General features: G+C 38.9%; 1 protein-coding gene across 1 annotated transcript in view; it reads right to left on the bottom strand.

Moving 5' to 3' along the window:
• The window catches only part of BLZF1 (basic leucine zipper nuclear factor 1), a 42477-nt gene that overhangs the window by 2586 nt on the left and 25530 nt on the right, over window positions 1-14361 (bottom strand). Inside the window, exons 5-6 of the mRNA XM_003355067.4 lie at window positions 13239-13367; window positions 11082-11301 (exon numbers count right to left, since the gene is read on the bottom strand). Coding sequence (XP_003355115.1) covers window positions 11082-11301; window positions 13239-13367 — 349 coding nt within the window. The remainder of the gene's footprint in view (window positions 1-11081; window positions 11302-13238; window positions 13368-14361) is intronic.

Raw genomic sequence — 14361 nt, forward strand, 5'->3', positions numbered from 1 at the left:
ATTTTAGCCTAAAAGTGATAGAAAGGATTCTGAGCAGAGTGATTTCAGAGAGAACACTCTCTACATAGCTGGTATAAAAGCAGACGCAAGAAGAAGAGAGAAAAGGAGTTTACTGCAGATAATCTAGCTAAGAAATGATCACCTCCAGGCAATGTGGTGGAAAGGATCAAGAGACACTAAGGAAGAAGGACTGTCAGTTTTGTTCAGTGAGATAATACAGTAGGTAAAGGATTGGGAGAAGAAAGGCATCTGGACCAAGCCCTGAGGCTACCCACCATCATGAAGTTAAACAGAATGGTTTAGAGAAAAGAGAAAAAAGGTTAAGTAAGCCAAGGGAAGAGTGTTTCAAGATATCAAGAGTAGTTATTAATTCTATCAAATGCTACTGAGTAGCATCCAAGTAGGCAGCAACACAATTTCCCAACCAAAAAAATACAAAAGGAAAACAGGATTTTGGATAAAGATGATGAGTTTAGTATCAGGGACTGATTCATCAGTAAATTGCCCAGGACCTACTGTGTACAAAGGGTTATGCTGGACCTTGAGGAAACATAGGACATAGAAGCACCCTTAAGGAGCTTATAGTCTGGGAGAGAGAGAATCAAAATTTGCAATTTAACATGATAAAGAGCTATACTATATATATAAATATGTACAAAAGGTAATGGAAGCCTAAAGGAAGGAACACACAGGTTTGCCGGTAGGCTTCAGGGGAGGTTCATTCTTAAAGGCAGTGTAGAGGCTGGGCAAGAAGAGAGATGTTGGGAGCCTGTGCAGAAGGAAAGAGAGATGAGATACAGTGGCCCATCTGTGTAATGAAAGTGGTTAACACTGCTGGAATGTAAAGTGCAGGGGGTGCAGACATCTGGAAAATGATCCTAGAGAAGGAGAGTTGGAATACAGATTATGAAAGCCTTTCTATACAATATGAAATAATTCAGATTCAATAATGAGGAAGACTGGGAACCCTTTGAACAGGAGTATCAAAATGATGGGATTGGCATTTTGGAAATAATTCTGGCATTAGAGGATGGCCCGGAAGCAGGTAAAAAGCAAGGCAGGGATATTGGTGAGGAGGCTATTGCTAAACTCTAGCTTGGATATCAGGTGTTTGACCTTGGGAGAGGGGATAAGTTAGAAGTAACTGATAGGATTCATAAAGGCAGCAGGATTACGGGGATGGAGGAAATAATAAAAATGATAGCTGCTATTTATTGAGAAATTATTATACTATTTTGGAAACTGCTATGGGCATAGTTCACTAGGATAGAGAATACAGGAGAAGCAGGTTAGTTTTGCTTTTTTTTTTTTTTTTTTTTTTTTTTTGCAAGGTGGATATATAAATGCAAAAGTAAGGAGAAAAGAGGTCATTTTATTTTTAGCTGTCTATGGGATAACCATATGGAAATGTCCAACTTGATATGTCTCTTAATTCAGAAAAAAATGTCTCAGTTGAAGTCACAAGCACAAGACTGCGGGATTAGGATAGTCTCTAGAGAATACAGAAAATCTTTTAAGCAAGGAAAGGCTCAAGAGTGGGCACAGGAAGAGGATGCCCCTTTACACCCAAATACTGAGAAAGATCGTCACAGAAGTAATGAAGTGCTGGGAGAAATACAGTATTTCAGAAACTGAGGGAGTTTAAAAAGCATGGGAACAGATTCCTATGGAGCATTGACATTTAAAGGAGGCAAAAAGTCTATGAAGAGTTTAGAGAGAGAGCATGAGGTTCAGGAAAGAGTAATGTCACATAAGTCAATGGAGTATCAAGAAAGATGTGCTAGATGAAGTAAAACACCGGCAAAATATTTAAAACATTCATGGCCTTTTTAAGAGTACTTTTTGAGCACACTGGAGCTGGAAGTCTATTGAGATAAGCAATGGCAAGAGTGGAAGAATGGATGGTATGTAAGTAGAAATAAACATAGATAACCTGTTCAAGATTCTTGGCTGTGAAAGGAAGGCGTTGAGGCCACATACAGAGAACTTAAGAGAAAGGGAACATTTTTCTTATTTAGATAGAAGATACTTGGGCATGTTCTTAAACCAAAAAGAAAGAGCAAACAGAAGAAGTAACTGTTGGTGGGCAGCTTGATGACTCTGCGGGAAAACGCTGTGCTTCAGAGAAGAGGAGGGACACCGTTCCCAGTGAGAGAAATAGATGTAAGGCTGGCTGTCAAATTTCTAGGCTTCTAGATATCAAGTGCAACCTTCCAGGAAGTCTTCTGCCTCCTGCCCTCCTTTTCTTCTGTGAATTAGGAACTAAAGTAATTTGTTGAATCTGAGGTAACAGTTGGATGGATATAGAAACAAAGCAAGCAGCTGAACTGATACAGGAATGGGGTTTGCAGGCTACTTGAGAGAAGCATGAGAGAAAGGCACTTCTTTGTAGTCTAGGCAAGCTATGGCAGGAAAAGAAGCCAGGGGAGTAAGCTGATGAAATGAAGAAAAAAATGTAGGGGCCAAGGGAATAAAAATTATGATGTGATCAAGAAAAAGGGGTAATGAGAATGAAAGAGCAAGAACTGGAAAGAAAAGAAGTTGAGATCACAGATCACAGATGTTGAGTTGAGGGCTTTAAAAGTGGAAAAGTTCTGGTGGGAGACAAGATGGTGGAAGAGTAAGAGGACACGCTCACACTCTCCCACAAACATCAAAAAAACACATCTACATGTAAAACGACTCACACAGGACATCAACTGAATGCTGGCAGAAGATCTTAAACCTCCAGAAAGGGCACAAAACTCTTGATATAACTGGGTAGAACAAAAGAAAAAAAAAAGAAAGAGAAAAGGAATCAGGATGGGAGAAGCATTCCTGAGAAGGAGCTGTGAAGGACAAAGGGAACCCACACCCTGGGAAGCCACCTAACTGACAGAAGATCCACCGAGTTAGAGGGAACTCCAAGGTGCCAAGGAAAGCGCAGCAGCAGGTCTGAGAACTGAAACGCAGAGTGAGAGAAGCACAGATCATCTGAATCACTGGCAGACACCAAAGACTGAGATGCTTGGGTGGGGGCCGGGCGCTGAGACAGACTCTGGAGGTCAGTCAGCAGGAGTGCGGTGGGGTTGGCGGTATGGAGACAGGCTAAGGGAATAGGGAGCAGTGTGCCGTAGGCAGGGGAAGCAGTACACTAAGGGCTGGGGAGTGGAAAGCCAGGGCAGAGGGAACCTGGGAGAAGGTCTGGACCCACAGGAGAGATAAGGCACCATTGTTGGGGAGGGTAGAGGAGAAGGGGTGAGCCGCCATAGAAAACTCCTTGCACCCCAGCATGCACTTGCCTGCTGGCTGGCAGAACATCCCTGGCGCGGCACTCCCACAGTGCGCTACAAGAAGCCCCTGTCCCCACGGAAAGCTGTGCACCACTCCACAGTGCTCTGGGCTGCCCCACCCCTGTGGGCCCTAGACTGTGCATCTCAGGCGCAGTCTCTTGAGACCAGAGGTCACTTGCTAGCCCACCATAGTCCTGGTGTCTCCAGCAGTGGGAAGCTGCTTGCTAGCCCATGGTGGACTGGACCTGCAGGTGGTGGGAGCAAACCACCACAATTATCACTGACTCCAGAAGTGGGCGTGGCCTACCACAACTGGGGATATTTGAACAAAAATCACCTGCAGCCCCAACCACTTCAGAGGGTATCAAAGAGAAGGACACTACAATGGAACACCACATGATGTTGCTCTCGCTCCCCTGGGAGCACACCTGCACTGCAGCTGCCAGTGCCAAATGTTCTGGGAGGGGCCCAGACACTTGATCACTGTCCCTGCCTAGGAACCTGCAACTAAGAGCACCTTGTTCAGTGCATCCTGTGGGGGGCTAAGCAGGACCAGGGGCTTCTTGCATGATTTACAGGTGGTGGGGGCAAACCACCGCAGTTATCTCTGGCTCTAGAGGTGGCAGTAGCCAGACACCACTAGAGGTCGGTGAACAGGCACCACTTGCAGCCCCATTCACCTCAAGGGCATCACAGAGGAAGGCACTGTGACCGAATCAACTATTGGTTGCTCTTGCACCCTTGGGAACACACTGACCCTGCTGTTGCCACTGCTGAATGTTCGGGGCAGTACGCATATGCCAGATCTCTGTCACTTCCCAGGATCCTGCAACTAGGACCAGCCTGTGCAGCACCTCCTATGTGGGCTAAGTAAAATGGATCACCTCATGCAGAGTCTACAGGTGGTGGAGGCATACCACCACAGTTATCATTGAAACAAGAGACGGTCATGGCCATTTCCCACTAGGGGTCCCTGAACAGGCACCACCTACAGTTCCAGTCACCTCAGAGGAGGGCACTGCAATCAAACACAGCTACAGGCAAATTCTCTGGTCACCTTGCTGATCCTTCTATAGCCCATTACCACTTCCCAGGGCCCTGAAAATAGGAGTAACCTGTGCCAGCTTCCTGCAGGTCTGTGCTTCTGTTGGGAGCCAATGACCAGGCACTGAATGCTGACCCTACCCATTGCCCCCTTATTTCTGAAAACACACTGAGCTTCCTGGGAATAACAGACTGCTCACACCAAAGAGACAGCAAAGAGTCAAACTCCCACACTAAAAAAAAAAAAAAAAAACCCAATAAAAATGGGTATTCTTGCGTAGAAATAGACTTACAAGACTACAGTTTGGCTTCCCCAATTTCACAGAAAAAGAAAAACACAAGCAAGATGAAGAAGCTCAGAAACCATTCCCAGTTAAAACAACAGGAGAACTCACCTAAAGCAGTCAACAATGAAACAGACCTCTGCAGTCTGACAGACCTTGAGTTCAAAAGGAAAATAGTGAAAATACTGAAGGAATTGAGAGAGGATATGAACAGTAATGCAGATTCCCTCAGAAAGGAACTAGAAAATATAAGGAGGAGCAAAGAAAAACTAGAAAAATCATTTGCAGAGATAGAAACTGAGTTGAAGGCAATAAAGACCAGAATGAATAATGCAAAGGAACGAAATTAGTGATGTGGAAGACAGAATAATGGAAATCACCCAAACAGGACAGCAGAAAGAAAACCAAATGAAAAAACATGAAAGCAATGTAATAGACCTATGGGATAATATAAAGTGGGCCAATCCATACATAATAGGAATTCCAGAAGGAGTAGAAAAAGATAAAGGGATTGAAAATATATTTGAAGAAATTATGGCTGAAAACTTTCCAAATCTAAAGGATACTGCTATCAAGACATAGGAAGCACAGAGGGCCCCAAACAGGCCCACACCAAGACATAATAAAAATGGCAAAAGTTAAAGAGAGGATTCTAAAGGCAGCAAGAGAAAAAGTGTTAATTATAAGGGAACCCCAATAAGGCTATCAGCTGATTTCTCTACAGAAACACTACAGGCCAGGAGGGAATGGGAAGATGTATTTAAAACGCTGAAAGGAAAAAAATTTGCACCCTAGAATACTCTATCCAGCAAGAATATAATTTAAAATAGAAGGGGAAATAAAGAATTTCCCCAACAAACAAAAGCTAAAAGTGTACAGCAATACGAAAGCCATTCTAAAAGAAATACTGAAAGGGCTTCTCTAAATTGAAAAAAAGAGAGAAAAAAGAGAAAAAGAAGAATTAGGATGGAGGAAACCACAATTGGAAAGCAGCCACTTAAATAAGCCAGCATACAGATCTAAACATGAAGATGTTAAAAACAAAACAAAACAAAACACAAAACAGAAACAAGACAGCAAAATCATACAATGTGGGCAAGGGAAGTAAGAAAAATTTGATTCTTTTATCTTTTTAAGGATGTGTTTGAGCCTATATGATTATCAGGCTAAAGCCAGCAGATATAGGAAGGGGTTAACATACTTAAAAAACAGGGCAACCACAAATCAAAACTGAACATTACATTCACAAAAACTGAAAAGAAAAGTATTCAAGCATAAAATAAACAGAAATCATCCAACTGAAAAAAGAAAGGAAGAAAAGAAAAACAATGAATCAACTGGAAAACAAGGTTTAAAATGGCAATAAATAAACATCTATCAATAATCACCTTAAATGTCAATGGACTGAATGCTCCGATCAAAAGACACAGAGTGGCAGAATGGATAAAAAAGCAAAACCTTCAACCTGCTGCTTACAAGAGACTCACCTTAGGGCAAAGGACACTTATAGATTGAAAGTGAGGGGATGGGAAAAAAATGCTTCATGCCAATGGACCAGACAGAAAAGCAGGAGTTGCAATACTCATATCAGACAAAATAGACTTTAAATGAAGGCCATAAGGAAAGACAAGGACACTATTTAATGGTACAAAGATCCATTCAAGAAGAGAATATTATAATCATCAATATATATGCCCCTAATATAGGAGCACCCAGATACTGCCAACAAATACTTACAGACATAAAAGGAGAAATTGATGGGAATACAATCTAGTAGAAGACTTTAACCCCCCCACTGATATCAATGGACAGATCCTCTTGACAAAAAATCAGTAAAGCAAAGAGATCCTAAATGGCCTAATAGAAAAGTTAGACTTAATAGACATTTTCAGCACATTACATCCAAAGAAATCAGAATACACATTCTTCTCAAGTGCACATGGAACATTCTCAAGAATTGATCACATACTGGGGCACAAAACTAACCTCAACAAATTTAAGAGTATAGAAATTACTTCAAGTATCTTCTCTGACTACAATGGCGTAAAACTAGAAATCAACCACAGGAAAAGAAATGACAAAAAACCTACTACATGGAGACTAAACAACATGCTACTAAAAAAACCAATGGGTAAATGAGGAAATCAAGAAGGAAATTAAAAAATACCTTGAGACAGATGATAATGAAGACACAACCTCTCAAAATCTATAGGATGCAGCAAAACCAGTGCTCAGAGAGAAGTTCATAGCAATAGAGGCCTTCCTCAAAAAAGAATCTCAAATTGACAAATTAACACATCACCTAATTGAATTAGAAAAAGAAGAATAAGCAAAACCTAAAGTCAGCAGAAGGAAGGAAATCATAAAGATCAAAGAGGAAATTAATAAAATAGAGATTCAAAAAAAATAGACAAAATCAATCAAACCAAGAGCTGGTTCTTTGAAAAGGTACACAAAAGAGACAAACCTCTGGCTAGACTCACCAAGAAGAGAGGAAAAACCCAAATAAACAAAATCAGAAATGAAAAAGAAGTCACAACAGATACTACAGAAATACAAAAAACCATAAGAGAACACTATCAACAGTTACATGCCAACAAATTTGACAACCTAGAAGAAATGGACATCTTTCTAGAGACTTATAGCCTGACAGTCAAGAAGAAACAGATCAACTGAACAGACCAACCACTAGAAATGAAATTGAATATGTCATAAAAACACTCCCTACAAATAAATGTCCAGGACCAGATGGCTTCACAGGTGAATTCTATCAAACATATAAAGAGGAACTTATACCCATCCTCCTCAAACTTTTTCAAAAGGTTCAAGAAGAAGGCACACTCCCAAAGACATTCTATGATGCCACTATCACCCTAATTCCAAAACCAGACAAAGATACATACCATCAAAAAAGAAAACTATAGGCCAATATCTTTGATGAATATAGATGCAAAAATTCTCAACAAAATTTTAGCCAACCAAATCCAACAACTTATCAAAAGGATTGTACACCAAGACCAGGTAGGATTCATCCCAGGTTCACATGGATGGTTCAACATACATTAAATCAATCAATGTCATACACCACATTAACAAAAGAAAAGTCAAAAACCACATGATCATCTCCATAGATGCAGAAAAAGCATTTGACAAAGTCCAACATCCATTCATGATAAAAACTCTTAACAAAGTGCGTATAGAGGGAACATACTTTAACATAATAAAAGCCATTTATGACAAATCCACAGCAAATATAATACTCCATGGAGAAAAGCTGAAAGCCATCCCACTAAAATCTGGAACAAGACAAGGATGCCCACTCTACCACTGTTACACTCAACATAGTATTGGAAATCATAGCCACAAGCAATCAGACAAACAAAAGAAATAAAAGGCATCCAAATAGGAAGAGAAGAGGTCAAACTGTCACTGTATGGAGATGATATGATACTATATATAGAAAACTCTAAGGTTAACATTCAGAAGTCAGTTGCATTTCTGCACACTAACAATGAAATATTAGAAACGGAATATAAAAATACAATAATATCTTTTAAAATTGCACCCTGCAAAACTGAACACATGGGAATAAACCTGACCAAGGAGGTAAAGGACTTATATGCTAAGAACTATAAAAAATTAATCAAGGAAATTAAAGAAGATGTAAAGAAATGGAAAAGATATTCCATGCTCCTGGGTTGGAAAAATTAATATTGTAAAAATGGCCATACTACCCAAAGCAATCTATAGATTCAATGCAATCTCTATCAAATTGCCCATGACAGTTTTCACAGAACTAGAACAAACAATCCAGACATTTATATGGAACAACAAAAGACCCAGAATTGCCAAAGCAATTCTTTTTTTTTTTTTTCCTATTTCTTTGGGCCGCTCCCGCGGCATACGGAGGTTCCCAGGCTAGGGGTCGAATAGGAGCTATAGCCACTGGCCTACGCCAGAGCCACAGCAAAGCGGGATCCGAGCCGCATCTGGAACCTACACCACAGCTCACAGCAACGCCGGATTGTTAACCCACTGAGCAAGGGCAGGGACCGAACCCGCAACCTCATGGTTCCTAGTCAGATTCGTTAACCACTGCGCCACGGCGGGAACTCCCAAATAATGACAGTGATAGGAATGATCTTGTGTTTTTTTCTTTTTTCTTCTTTGGCTGCACCCGTGGCATATGGAAGTTCCTGGGCCAGGGTTTGAACCTGAGTCACAGCCCTGAGCTGAGACACAGCAGTGACAATGCTGGATCCTTAACCCACTGAGCCACAAGAGAACTCTGCCAAAGCAATTCTGAGGAACAAAAACCAAGCAGGAGGCATAACTCTCCCAGACCTCAGGCAATATTACAAAGCCACAGTCATCAAGACAGTGTGGTACTGGTATCAAAACAGACAGACAGACCAATGGAACAGAATAGAGAACCCAGAAATAAACCCAGACATCTACTGTCAATTATTCTTTGACAAAGGAGGCAAGAATATAAAATGGGAAAAAGAAAGTCTATTCAGCAAGCATTGCTGGGAAACCTGGACAGCTGCATGCAAAGCAATGAAATTAGAACACACCCTCACACCATGCACCAAAATAAACTCAAAATGGCTGAAAGACTTAAATAGAAGACAAGACACCATCAAACTCCTGGACGAGAACAGAGGCAAAACATTCTCTGACATCAACCTTGCAAATGTTTTCTCAGGTCAGTCTCAGAAAGCAACAGAAATAAAAGCAAAAATAAACCAGTGGGACCTAATCAAACTGACAAGCTTTTGCACAGCAAAGGAAACCAAAAAGAAAACAAAAAGACAACTTACAGAATGGGAGAAAATAGTTTCAAATGAGGCAACTGACAAGGGCTTAATCTCTAAAATATACAAACAACTTAAACAACCCAACATCCAAAAAGCCAACAACCCAGTTGAAAAATGGGCAAAGGACCTGAAGAGAGATTTCTTCAAGGAAGATAATACAGAATGCCAACAAGCACTTGAAACAATGCTCAACATCTCTGATTATTATAGAAATGCAAATCAAAACTACCATGAGATACCACCTCACACTAGTCAGAATGGCCATCATAAATAAGCCCACACATAACAATTGCTGGAGGGAGTGTGGAGAAAAGGGAAGCCTCCTCCACTGCTGGTGGGAAAGTAAGCTGGTACAACCACTGGGGAGAACAGTATGGAGGTACCTTAGAAAACTATACACACATAACTACCATATGACCCCGCAATTCCACTCTTGGGCATATATCCAGACAAAACTTTCCTTAAAAAAGACACATGCACCCACATGTTCACTGCAGCACTATTCACAATAGCCAAGACATGGAATCAACCCAAATGTCCACTGACAGTTGATTGGATTAGGAAGATGTGGTATATGTACACAATGGAATACTACTCAGCCATAAAAAGGAACAAAATAATACCATTTGCAGCAACATGGATGCAACTAGAGACTCTCATCCTGAGTGAAGTTAAGTCAGAAAGAGAAAGACAAATACCATATGATATCACTTATATCTGGAATATAATATATGGCACAAAGGAAAATTTCTACAGAAAAGAAAATCATGGACTTGGAGAACAGACTTGTGGTTGCCAAGAGGGAAGGGGAGGCAGTGGGAGGGACTAGGAGCTTGGGGTAAATAGATGCAGAATGTTGCCCTTGGGATGGATTAGCAATGGGATCCTGCTGTGTAGCACTGGGAACTCTGTCTAGTCACTTATGATGGAACATGTAATATGAGAAAAAAGAATATATACATGTAAGTGTAACTGAGTCACTATGCTGTACAGTAGAAAAAATATACACATAAATAAAAGACAAAAAAAGAAAACAACAACAAGAATACAAAAAAAGAAAAAAGCTTATACATTTATATCCAATAAAAAAATGCTCTTGGGAAATGGAAAAAAGAAAAAGTGGAGAAGTTCTCATTAATATCAAGGAAAATAGGAGTGGGCTATTGAGTGTAATGAAGGTGAATGTTGATGGTTAAGAACTGTTGAGACCACAGGTATTTGACAGGTCTTCTGCATGAACTCTGAATTCACCCAAAAGTGTAAGTAATAGGCCTATATTAATTGAGTCCCATCTATATATTGGATAAACAAATAATATCCTAGATCAGAAGCAATCAATTATCTACTCATGATTACAAAATTAAAAAAATTCTACACAGTGGTTTTCATATCAAAATGAGCTTAAAAAAGGATTATCAATGATTCAGTAGCTATAAAAGAGGCAATTATATTTTTTCCTCCTTAAGAATAATATTTGAGAAAATTAAAGCTCCAAGAAAGAAACAATTTTCTCCAAGATCACTAGCTCGTTAGCATGAAAATCAGGTTTTGATTGCATTATTTCCAAACTACCAATGCCAAGCACTTTCCATCCATTATAACGTCACCTTTCAGAGGATGGTTTTAGAAGTTCCAAAGATCATGAAAGAGAAATATATTACCGTTTCAGCCATTTTTTCTGCTGGGGTGCTGCAGAATTCAATTGTTGATGGAATCCTTTTCTGACCATTAGTGCCAACATTTCCTAGAAGATGGGAATTTACTGCTTTTGCCAACTTGTGATTTGTTAATGCTAGTTCTGCTGTGCTGTGAGGTTGTGCGCTAGGGTAGTAAGTTTGCTCTCTTCCCCACTGCAAGGAGACTAAGAGCTCCTCCAACAATCTGCAAAGAATACACATGAACACTGGATATTAGTAAGAGGATAAAATATAAAAATTGAGGATGCTGAATAAATGAGAGATACATTTTTGAATTCATATAGTATCTTTCTCCTTTTCTCTGAGTTCGATAAATCAGGAAGTCAGGTAAAATAAGTTATATCACAGAAGGCACTTACCGATTTTATGGTTATCTGGAATCATTCAACAAACTACTTTTTTTAGTTCTCATATTTTAGTACAGGTAAAATATACTATTATATAGTATTACAGAAATACTGATTTGTGGATTTGAGATATTCATATAGTGTGTGTGTGTATATATAAAATTTTGTGTGAGCTACATTGGTTGATTTTTATTTTTTTTTTATTATTATTTTTTTTTTTTTTGTCTTTTTGCTATTTCCTGGGCCGCTCCCACGGCACATGGAGGTTCCCAGGCTAGGGGTCTAATCAGAGCTGTAGCCACAGGCCTACGCCAGAGCCACAGCAACGTCGGATCCGAGCCGTGTCTGCAACCTACACCACAGCCCACGGCAACGCCGGATCGTCAACCCACTGAGCAAGGGCAGGGACCGAACCCGCGACCTCATGGTTCCCAGTCAGATTCGCCAACCACTGCGCCACAACGGGAACTCCGATTGATTTTTAAATGATAAACCAACCTATAATTCTTGGGATAAAACCTACTTGGTCATGATGTATAAACCTTTTTATATATTGTTGGATTTGACTCACTAAAATTTTTAAGGACTTTTACATCTTTATTCATTAGAGATATTGGCCTATAGTTTTCTTGTAATATCTCTGTCTGGTTTTGGTATCAAGATGATGCTGGCTTCATAAAATGAGTTGGAAATTGTTCCCTTCTCTATTTTCTAGAAAAGTTTGTGCAAACTTGGTTTTATTTCTTCCTTAGATGTTTGTTAGTATTCATCAGTGGATCCATGAAGGCCTTTATTACAAGGTTTTTAACTACAAATTAAATTGTTTTAATAGGTTAGGGCTATTCAGGTTATTGGTTCTTGATTACTCTTTGGCAGTTTGTGTATTTTAAGGAGATTATCCATTTAAGTTGTTGATTGACTGGCACAGAATTGTTCGTAACGTCCCCTTATTAAAAATCATTCTTCTGTCTATAGAATCTATAGTGCACCCCTCTCTTTCTCATTCCTGATACTAGTCATGTGCATCTTTTTCCCCCCAATTATATTACCTAGATGTTTTGTAAATGTACCTTTTCAAAGAACTAGGGTTTTGCTTTCTATTTCATTTATTTCTGCTCACATCCTAGTCTTCCTTCTGCTTAATTTGTTCTCTGTGTTTCGTAAGAAGGAATCTTATAGTACTGATGAGACATTTCTTTCCACAATGAACATTTAAAGCTATAAATTTCCCTCTTAACACTGCTTTAGTTGCCTCCCACAAAATCTGATATTTTGATACACTGAATTTTCATCTTCAAATTTCCCCTGGAATTTCCTCTTGACCTTTACTGATTTGATTTATAATAAATCAATTATATAAAAGTACAAGGTTTTTTTAAGGAAGACTATCAATTTTGACAGTTCTGGCACATATGGATATGAAAGTAAGCTCTTACTCTGTAGAAAAGTCCTCAAAAAGTCTTCCAAAGAAAGACTGGTATGCTTTTTGGCTTCTACCAAAAACTATACGAAACTACTACACTATAACCCCAAACAACTTTTAAATCCAGAGATTTCATCTATTGTAGATATATTCTCTCCCCAGTTAAGAATGTAAGAAGCATGTCTTCATTTTTTTTTTTTTCAGTCTTTCTCCTTCCACTGGGTACCTATTTTAAAATGCTACTCAAAAGTATATGCTCAATAAGTTATCAGGTATAGAAATACTAAAGAACTATATCAATAACAAAAATTGCAGGACAAAGTAGAATAGTTCAGAACATAAATGCCATACTTCTGGGTAGCTATCATTTCCTGACGAAACTGTTCCCGTTCACTCAGGAGATCTTGAATAGCACTCTGTGCATCACGGTTCTGACGCTGTAAAACTGCTCTGGAGTTGGTTAACTCATCTGCCATAACCCTGGAAGAGATCAGAATCTTACATATAAATTCTCTGACAGTATAAATAAGTTAATATTACTACCTCTGTGACTGTAATTTTAAAATATTTATAAAAAAGATTTAATGTAATTTACTTCTCAGTTTTAAATCATCACTAAAAAACCATGAAAATGTTGATGAACTTAGAACTCATTAAAGGGACTCAATTCAAATTATTTGTTTACAAAATGACAAGGGAAACAGTTTTAACTTTCCTATACAGTGACTTTAGAATGTACTTCAATCATACTTTAGATTAATCAAATTTTGGAAAAAAGTAATATTAAATGTTTTTATATACAGAACATTTGAGAAAAACAAAAATGAGTTATTTTTCTACCATTCAATTACCTCTTTGTCCTTAGAAAAATATTAAATATAAAAAGGCTTATATAAAACGAAAATGAAGTCTTTTCTCTTATACAGCATACCCACCCTTCTTTTATAATCAGTAATCAATGAAGTAACAATACATTTTTCTAGAAGAAATAATTTATGTATATATCAACATAAAAGTGTGTGTTAAAAATAAACATATTCATTTTATTAACAAAAAGGGATTATTTAATATAAATTTTCCATAGTTTGCTTTTTTCACCTAGTAATTTACCTTTTTTTTTTTTTTTTTTTTTAAACAGTTGCACTTGTGGCATATGTAAGTTCCTGGGCTGGGGGTTGAATCGGAACTACAGCTGCAGGCCTACACCACAACCATAGCAACTCAGGATCCGAGCTGCATCTGCGACCTATGCTACAGCTTGTGGCAACGCCAGATCCTTAACCCAATGAGAGAGGCCAGCAATTGAACCTGTTACCTCATGAATATTATGTCAGATTCTTAACCCGCTAAGCCACAACAGGAACTCCTTGATAATTTTTTTGGTCTTTTTTTTAGGGCTACACCCATGGCATATGGCAGTTCCCAGGCTAGGGGTTGAATGAATATCAGAGCTATAGCTGCCAGCCTATGCCAT

This window comes from Sus scrofa, chromosome 4, assembly GCF_000003025.6.
Source record: "Sus scrofa isolate TJ Tabasco breed Duroc chromosome 4, Sscrofa11.1, whole genome shotgun sequence".
NCBI classification, from domain to species: Eukaryota; Metazoa; Chordata; class Mammalia; order Artiodactyla; family Suidae; genus Sus; species Sus scrofa.